At 47.8% G+C, this 9,703-nt stretch overlaps 1 protein-coding gene across 1 annotated transcript in view; it reads left to right on the forward strand.

Annotated features, from left to right (window-relative positions):
- The window catches only part of IL13RA2 (interleukin 13 receptor subunit alpha 2), a 28,237-nt gene extending 19,188 nt beyond the window's left edge, over nucleotides 1-9,049 (forward strand). The window contains exons 7-10 of the mRNA XM_032776459.2: nucleotides 3,001-3,158; nucleotides 5,212-5,356; nucleotides 7,799-7,901; nucleotides 8,893-9,049. Of these exons, the coding sequence (XP_032632350.1) occupies nucleotides 3,001-3,158; nucleotides 5,212-5,356; nucleotides 7,799-7,901; nucleotides 8,893-8,941 (455 nt within the window). The 3' untranslated portion in view covers nucleotides 8,942-9,049. The remainder of the gene's footprint in view (nucleotides 1-3,000; nucleotides 3,159-5,211; nucleotides 5,357-7,798; nucleotides 7,902-8,892) is intronic.
- The last annotated feature ends 654 nt before the right edge of the window (nucleotides 9,050-9,703 follow it).

Here is a 9,703-nt window from a genome sequence, read left to right on the forward strand (position 1 = left end):
TTGTGCTGAATTTGCCAAATTACTTTTATTTGGGGGAAGAGGGGTGGAAAAAGTCTGAAAGCAAACTGAAAAAAATCTAAACCTTTTTTTCCAACACTTTCAAAATGAAACATTTTGATTTTTCAATTTGAAATGACTTTTTGTTCTGATAATTTCTTACATTTCTTAAAAAATTAAAAATGTTTAAAAAGGCTTGAGAATGAAAAGAAACATTTTGACCCAAAACAAATTTTACTCTTTGGTTTGCTGAAAATATCTGTTTCAAGTTGACCTGAATTTGGTTTATTTAACAGATGGTAAACTGAAAAATCAGTTCTCCTCTCTGCGCTCTACTCACTAGCTCTGTAGCCCTGTTTGCCCATCCGTAATATGGGGACAATGAGCTCTCTCTCCCTCCCGGGAGTGTCACCAGGATGAAGTCATTAAAGCGTGTGAGAAGATAGTCAGGGTTTGAATGGTGGGGGAGACACATCGGGATATAGGTTGTGTAATAGAGTAGGGGCTGTACTGGGTTTTGTTTACCATTTTACACATCACCTATGAATTTAGCTCCTTTTAGCTATCATTATATTTGAAGGCAATTTAGAATGTTTCTACCTAGGAAGTTTGCATGTGACTGGGATTGATTTATCTCTTCGGTGTTAACAACACTTCTGATTGATATGCTGCTGGGCTTGGGAACAACTGTAATGACTCCAGAGCGAGGCTGGCCAACGTTTTTCATTTGAAAGTCTTTTTCTGATGAAAATCAGCCTTTTTTAAATATAAAATTACTGGTGAAAGCTCTTTTGTTCTATCCAACTTTTCCGTACTTCCCAGGGTTCTCTTCCACCTCTAATTTCTGCGATTGCAAGCATTGCTTTATCTTTAGAGAGCACAGATAAGCTTGCTGCTGTTTTGCAACACGTAACTTCATGAGATAAAGCTGGTTTGACCAAAGGATAATCTTAGGTCCTGGAACATTTACCATTGAAGCCAAAGCTCTAGGTCTTAGGGACTGTATTATGCTGTAGATTTTTAAGGCGAATACTCTCACAAATGCACAGCCATTGATTTTAATGTGAAAATCTGCTTAAAAATCTCTCTGGCACAGTATGGGTCCATGATAGACCCTCACTTAAGAAGGGAGCAACCATTAACAATTCCTATAGTAGAAGAACACGGATCATGTTGTCGCCTCCCCCCAGGAGGCAGGAAATGCTGTGACTCATCACCCTCAGACCCCAAATGTCTGGCAGAGGGTGGATGTTCCCTTGGTGTTTGGACATCTCTGCACCCAGGTTCACAACAGCAAGCTAACGCAAACTCGGGTGCAGTTAGTGCAAGATGGAGATTTGCTACAAGCTTTTGCACAGTGACAGATGATGTGCTGATGGCGGCAATATCCTGGACAAACCTTAATGAATTAAATGAATGTATCATTGTGAGCCAGGCATTGTGCAGAATTCCATGGGGAGGGGATCACACCCTGCCAGGGATTAAGAACAGTGGAGGGTGGTTAGGCAAATTCACTTGGGTTGCAATATTGTCCAAATGGTACCACCACCTGGAGAAAGGCTCCCATGGACTGGTTCAGACTGGATTCTCCAATGACCAACAGACAGAGAAAGGACTTAGGTTAAATAACCTGAGTCTGGCTCTTTGTTCTGATCCAGCAAATGGACAGGTTCCAGTCTTTGCTGCGAAGAGTTGGAATGACTCGTTCCCATCTGTTCTTGTTCTGAGCCAAAGGGGTTATGACCCAGTAACTGCAGGAAAACCTCCTGGGGAGGGGGTTGAAGGGCTGCTTAGAGCCCTTCTTGGCATTGAGGTGTTGTCTGGTAAGCTCATTGTCATGCCCATAGGTTTGTTTACTGTTTTTTCTGTAATGCTTTTACCTTCGGAATAAGTCCTTGCTTAGAAGGAGCTGTGTGCTATTTCAACCATGGCAGCTCCAGTTTCTTGTGCCTGAGGAGGAAATTAAAGCAGCCCTTATGTTGCTGGGGAATTCACAGTGTAGGCAGGGAGCTTGGCAGCCTGAAAATACCCTGGTCGGGAGGGAGAGAGACGCATGTCTCCACCCAAGAGAGGTGTCGCCTGGAGAGCCAGAAGCCTAAATATGGGTGCCCTGGCTGGACCCTGGAGGGAAATACAGGTCCAGTTGCCCTGAACTGTGATGCTGACCAATTCCATTTCACCTACAATAACATCTCAAAGTACTTGCCATGCGTTAAGGAGCTTTAAGTACCAAACCCCATGTTTCAGAGGCAGAATCTAATTCGCCATTCGGAATTAAGTGTAACGGCGCACATCTGTCTTCAAGGCAGCCCACATCCATGCAGCTGGTTGTCAGGGCCAGGGCCAGCTCCAGGCACTACCCTAGCAAGCTCATGCTTGGGGCGGCAGGTTCTAAAGGACGGCGTCCGCCCAATCCTAGGGCGGCACGGACACCTTTTTCTTTCTTTCTTCGCTGCTCTGGCCGCCCTGCAGGGAATGCGGCACGGAGGAGGGGAGTGCCCTGCTGGGAGCTGGCTGTGCGCTCCGTCTGCCCCAGCCGGTGCCAGGTCTGCAGCAAGCCCGGCAGCCCACGTCCTTCCCTCCCCACTGACCAGAGCGGCACGGCAGGAGAGGCCAAGTGATGAGCGCCCCGGCTGAAGGAAGCCCTGGCTGCCCCCGCTTCTCTCTCTCCCCCCTTCTGCTCGCTTCCCCCCCCGCTAGCCGGGGTGCGCACGCCACTGCCCGGGGCACGTCTGCAGTGCAGGGAGTCCCGCTAGCCAAAAGTCTGCACCCTTGCTCTGGCCGCTCCACAGGTTTATTTATTTATTTGCTTCAATGCTCCAGCTGCCCCGCAGGTTTTGGGGATTTTTTTGCTTGGGGTGGCAAAAAAGCCAGAGCCGGCCCTGGTCAGGATGCCAGTGGGCTCTGGCTACCGTCTCAGGAGAAGCGGCTGAAGTTCAACCAGGATGGAAAGGAGCAATGATTCCCCAGTGGAAGGTCTGATCATGTCTCTCTCCTTTTCAGTCAAACCTTCTCCGCCTGAGAAGCTGTCGGTTTCCATTTCTGCCTATGAGGAAGTTCATATGGAGTGGAGCCCTCCTGCTGGGGGTACCCCCCCGCACTGCCTAGACTATGAGGTGCAGCTGACAGAGCACGATGGCGATGCTGATGCTCCCTGGACGGTATGCAGCACACACGGTTGTTGATAACCAGCTTTCTTACACAGGCTCTAGTTTAAGATGAGCAAGAAGGTTGCTCATTGTGAAGCCTGTTCCATTCCCTTCCCATCAGGATGGGATGGGAGGGCCGGCAGCTGAAGCAGGCAGGGAACAGCCCTGAACTGAATGGTGGGAAGACTCATTAGCTGCCAGCAGTTTGTAAAAGCCAGTGAGGATTGAGGTTTTATGGGTGCCATGGGGCAAAGTTTGACCAGCTGCAGAGAGAGACCTTGCTCGAGCCTGCTCCAGGCGTACAGAGGTGTAACAGAGGGCAGGATCTGACCTCCACAGCTGCAATATAAGGTGACAGATAAAAAGATCCAATCTTGTGCCTTCTGGATTGGATTGTAAGATCTGCGAGGGGCAGAGAGATGTGGCTGGCAGGTTCTCTATCGTCCCTGCGCATGGATGTAAAAGCATGCCATTCCTTCCCCCAGCTGAGCTTACTGCCCCAGGACTCTGGCTGTTCCATAGCTTCACCTCGGCTGACTAGCCCCGAGACAGGATTCGAATGGATGGGAGGCAGGGGCAGCAGGCTGTCGTGCCCGGGTCCCCCGGCTTCCACGGGTGAAGAGCTGCCTGCTCCACGCTCCTCGCAGTGCTTGACTGGGTGGCAGGGATGCTATTGCATGCGACCTCCCTGCGTGGTGCCTGAATGGGAAGCAGAGGGCAGAGATTGTTATGCCAGACCCTACTTCTTATTGCCAGCTCTTGGAGAGAAGAGAACGGAGGCTTTAAAAAGGGAACAGACGTCTGTTTTGGAGAGGAGCCATATAATCACTTCTAGGGGCAACTGTACCATCAGATGTTCATTTCTTTCTGGGTGAGGCCTGGTTTTATAGCTATGGCCTCTAATCAGGATTTAGGAGATCTGGGTTCGAATCTAGTGTTTACCCAGACTCCACGTGTTACCGCAAGCAAGTCGCTTCATCTCTCTGGGGCTCAGTTTTCCATTCCTCCCAGCTCCTCTGGCCAATCTATATAGATTGGAGTCTCTTCAGGGCAGAGTGCTGTGCACTGACCCTTGCAAAAAGGGGCCCTGGCTTCTCCTGAGGCCCCAGGAGATACTTGAACAACTTTCCAATTCAAGCATCCAAAATATGAATTGTGTCAATCCTGCAGCCTGCGCCCGGCAAAGCTTTCCATGGAATCCACAGGTGTTTTGCCTGAGCAAGGACTTAGGATTTGGCCCTAGGCAAGAGTAATTTTAATTTCTTCAAAGAAGTGGTGACAAACACACTCTAACGCTGATGTGCAGTCCCTTTCCTCGTGCCTGTTCAGTTACAATATGGGCTCCAGAATTGCTAGAATGAGTCTCTGTGATGCTGTGTTTACTGGCAAATTATAACCCACCAGTTAGATAATTTACGAAGGGCTCCAGAAATTAGCAAGAATAAAGTGTGGCTGTAGCTCACATGCAAGTATAATTGGCTTAGGCGGTTGGTTAGTTTGTTCGTTTCACTCATGCTAGGTCTGTAGAGAGCCATCACTAAATGCATTTCAAATAAACAAAGCCAGCCTCCTGGGGGTTAACCAGCGTCCGCAGGAGCAGTTACCATGCTGTCAGAAGACGTTCTCCCCTTGGCACTGTCTAGCCCATGTAACTAGGGCCTTGGCTACACTGGCGCTTTACAGCGCTGCAACTTTCTCGCTCAGGGGTGTGAAAAAACACACCCCTGAGTGCAGCAAGTTACAGTGCTGCAAAGCGCCAGTGTAAACAGTGCCCCAGCACTGGGTGCGCGGGTCCCAGCACTGTAAACTAATCCCCATGGGGAGGTGGAGTACCTGCAGCGCTGGGACAGTTCTCTCCCAGCGCTGGAGCTGCGACCACACTCGTACTTCAAAGCGAAGTACGGCAGCGCTTTGAAGTTGCAAGTGTAGCCATACCCTGAGTAGCTCAGGGGTGTGGAGCAACAGGGATATACTGATGTCAGTTTCTAGTGTAGAGACCTGGTCTAACTCCTGTAGCACGTAATCAATCAACCTTCTTTATTCTGCATGTTCACCTCTTTCTCAGTCTGTCTCAACCCAAGTGGAAACCACCTTTACCTTCTCCCAGGCCAATCGCAGCCGCGTCTCATGCGTCCGTGTACGAGGGAAAACAAACATGTTCTGCGCCAGCAAGGGCTTTTGGAGTGAATGGACACGGAAGTGTTTCTACGGTAGGAGACAGTAAAAGAAACTAGTGCTGTTGGTCCCCCTTTATGGGGCTGTCTTGGGACTGAGAACTGGGGATCTGGCCCAGAGATGGTTTTGCATCTTCAAAGCACATTGCAAAAGTGGGCCATTTAACCTTCATCAACCCACCCCCCCTTCCATTTTACAGGCAGGAAACTGCCTCTTGGTGGGGGGAGGGATAGCTCAGTGGTTTGAGCACTGGCCTGCTAAACCTAGGGTTGTGAGCTCAATCCTTGAGGGGACCACTTAGGAATCTGGGGCAAAAATTAGTCCTGCTAGTGAAGGCAGGGGGCTGTAGTCAACAACCTTTCAAGATCCCTTCCAGTTCTAGAATATTGGTATATCGCCAATTATTACCTTTACCATTACACAGTGCTCTGCTGGCCACAGAACTGAAACAGTTTTGCTGGACAGGGGCTAATTTTGCAGATCTGAATACACAGAGTATGCCCCAGTATGCCATGCAGCCCACTTCCATGAGAAATCTTTCCAAGTCTCCATGGGGCAGGATTTGGGGACTAGGGACAGAGGAGGTGCTGTGCTGTCCATGGGTCCGTTGGCCATTGTTTGTTCTGAGTACAGGACCATGCAGCCTCAGGAAGCGGTAAACTGTGGAGAACCACATCCTGGGGGCAGGTTTCCTTCCCCGCTCAGCAGGGAGACCCATCTGCACCGCCCAGCATCATGACCTTGGCGTGGAAGGCAAGGGTTTAGCTGACAGGGGATTTCTGGTTGCTGAAATGGGGCTGGGGATTTGGGGAGGAGAGGACTATAAGAGGATGAGCCCTTCTCTGAGAAGGAAAGAGGCAGCACATGGATACAGCCCTCCTCTTGCCACGAAGCAGGTGTGTAGAGCAAATCACTTCCCAGGCTGGGCCACAGCCATGGCATTTCTGGATCTGGTCACCTCAGGACAGCACCAGTCATGAGATTAGCGAGTAAACCCACTTATAAATGTGGTGACACACGACTTCTGGAAAGCAGCATGGGAGGGAGCTTGGTTTAATTAGTGGTGACAGCCGCAGTCTGAATGAATGCAGGGACAGTGGACCGCTCCAACAGCCAGGACAGCAGGCTGGTGGGGCTTTGGTCAGACTCAGCTGCGGGGAATAGCTGGCTCTAAGCTCATGTTGCGGGGGCTCAGGATCACAGTCCATTCCCTGGAATGTGTGTCTCATCCCACGTACTCAGACTGCCTCCATCTGCACACTGGCTGCTAGCAGGCTACGGTCAGAACTCCATATGCTGCTGCTTTCCCAGCCAATATGCTGTGACCCTCGGGGGTGGAGGTCATAACAGGGACCACCCCGAGTTGCACCCACAGGAAGAGGGGAAGAAGTCAGCAAAGTCTTCTTGCTGCTAGGAACCTGCCCTGCCTTCTGCTGCTGCCTCCTCACTTCCTGCCTCAGAACCAGCCCCGGCTCTCAGCTCTGGGGCTGAGAGCTGAGTTGCTAGGAGGGGGAGAAGGAGACCAGCATCCCTCACCCAAACGACCCCCATTGAGTTTTCCCATGAACTAAATCCCAGCAGCCTTTGCAACCAGGAAGGATTGTGAGATTAGGAGGGAGGCATGATGGCTTTTTGGGGGGTGAGAGGGTTACACATTAATACATTCAAGCCACACTGGGTTATCATTGGATGCAGGTGACCAATCGTATTGTTTCTGTGACCTGGTTACATGAGTGTCATGGTTACAGTGGGACTTTCTGGACTGAATTTAAAATCCATTTCATTAGGTTAGTTGTTCTGAGTCCTGATTTTAAAAAGCCGCTAAGTGCCCTGCACAGCACATGATTGGAGAGGGCCCCGGAATCAGGGCTTGGCTGTGCCGCAGGCTTCCTGTGTATTCTTGGGAGGGTCATGTAACCCCTCTAGGCCTCACGTCCTCATCTGTGACATGGGGATGCCAGTCATTTCTGTCTCCCCTCTGTCTGCCAGGGCTACTCAGATTGGAAATGTTTTGTGGGAGGCGCTTCCTTTCCTTGGCAATTGGAAAAGCTAAAACAAGAATTGTGAAAACGTGAATTCCCTTCGTAAACACACATTATTACCCCAATTCCAACACACCGCTTCAAATCTAAAGTAACACCCCAGACTCTCACCAGCATGTGTAAGATCAGAACTGGGCTGGCTGCCTCAAAGTTTGGGATAGATGGGTCCCTCCTGAAGTGAGTGGGTGATAAAATCTCAGTGCAGCAAAGAGCAGCACTGGTGGATAAAATACGTCCACAACTGGGCGTAATGTGTCTAAAACCTAAAATATGTGCAAGGATTAATGGACGTGTGCAGCATGTTAAATTTAATAATATACTAGCCCATATAATGAGAAAATGGGATTTTGTACTTGGCTCCAGTCTGGTTGCAGCGTAATGTAATTACTGATGAATGGAGAAATTCCTTTAATGCTTTGTGGTTTGTCTTTGCAGTATCCAGAAAAGATGAAAAGCAGCTGTTCATCCTCATTGCAGTAGCCTTAAGTTTTCTGACTGTCATCATAATATTTATATTTGCTGCACAGTGCAAGAAAAGGTAAATGCTAAGGCAACTTGCAAGCTACATACGTCTGTCTAGCTTTTTCAGCTCGTACAGTTAGAAATAAAATGAAGTAAAGTACAACTGCTATAATGGCATCTTCTATCGCCATTGACAGTGACCTGAGTGCAGTGGGATTAACAGTATTTGTTTCACACTCTAGCAATGGCTATTAAGTTTCGAACAATATTAACAGTTGCTGTTAACCAACACCGCTATTGTGCATAAATGTACAGCTCTCCTTAGCACACAAATGGCGAAATAAGATCGACAGTTTTTGTGTCAGCTTCATGATATAAAACGTATTAGAAAGGCCCAAGGAATGAGCGGGTACCTCTTCCTCCTAACTGTCGAGGTCAAATTCAGGTGATGTAAGTTACACTTCTGATCAGATTTTCCTGTTACCCTAGTGGAATTCTCAACTGTTCCCATTTGTTCCAGTGGAATTACTCCCAGCTTACACCAGTGGAACTAATGCCAGCATCTGTGCCCAAAGCCCTGGGGGCAGATCTTCTACCCCAGGGTAAATTTGTCTGAGCTGTACTGGAACTATGTCAGTTCACGCGGCGGTGCTGCTCCACTCTTTTGATGCCAATAGCTCTTAACATGCATTGTTGGGTAGACATTTTCCCATATTAATGATTGCACAGGGGGAAGCAGGTCTGGTAAATTAATTACCCACATCCTAGTTAATTAAATGTTCTTTGGGTCAGAAGTATCCTTTAGGATCTGTATCAAGCAAATTACCTATGAAACCTATGGTTAGAATCACTATGACCACATAATCTCAAAGCACGTGGATAGTCTGTTGCTGTTTTTAACTCATGCAGGTGTCAATACAGAGGAAGAGTTAGCTATAGAAATATTGTCACTCTAATAATAGATGAATTGAAGCCTATTAAATAGCTCAATTATTTGGATGTCCTGGCTTTTATACATACCTACATGTTGATATTTCTGTTTTTTATTTGTCTTTTATATTTTTAAGAACACATGGAGAGAAAAATATATCACCTACAGCTCTATATTTGGAATAATTCCTGAACAAAATGATTTCCAGAGATGCCCTTTGAGATGTCAGTGGAACTTACTGCTGCATTATGCACATGTTATTGATGTCCATAATAAAGACCCATGCCAACTTCCGGTTCCTAGTGTTCTTGGCAAATTTCACGCTCCAGTGGGATGCTAATGCTGCAAATGGTCTTGTTGTGCAGCTTGTGTCCAATGGATTGCCCTTAGCATGTCCTCCCAAGAACAGACATGAAACCTGAACTTCTTACGAGTCTTTTCTACTTCCCCACCCCAACTTACTATGCTTCTATAGTCCAACAACGCGAAGGTCAGATAAGCTTATTGACTGATGCTAGAATAATTTTTTATGATAAAAAGGAGGCAGTGGAGACTGTGATGAATAATATCGACAGGTCTGCTGTGTGTGTTTCATAAGAATGAGTGGAAACACTGTTAACACGATGGAAACTCAGTGGAAAATCAAGATTACACCCACCAGCCTAGGAAAGGTTGCTAGATGCTATCGTCCATAGTCAGCTGAGCACCATACAGTAGATTTCCCTGCTGGCTCCCTCACTACCTTCTTTCAGTCCACTGTTCGTTTTTAAACAGTGAACGTTAGTTAACTGCATTTATTTAATCATGTCATCTACCATGCCACAGTTATTTGTGAAAGAGAAGACCTTGAAACAGTTTTTTGCTGGGAATGGCTGTGCTTACAAATACAGTGCATGGCAGATGGCTCATGGGAGGAACAAATCCTAAGGCTACGCTGTCAAGTGCTG

This window comes from Chelonoidis abingdonii, chromosome 8 (assembly GCF_003597395.2).
Source record: "Chelonoidis abingdonii isolate Lonesome George chromosome 8, CheloAbing_2.0, whole genome shotgun sequence".
Taxonomy (NCBI): Eukaryota; Metazoa; Chordata; order Testudines; family Testudinidae; genus Chelonoidis; species Chelonoidis abingdonii.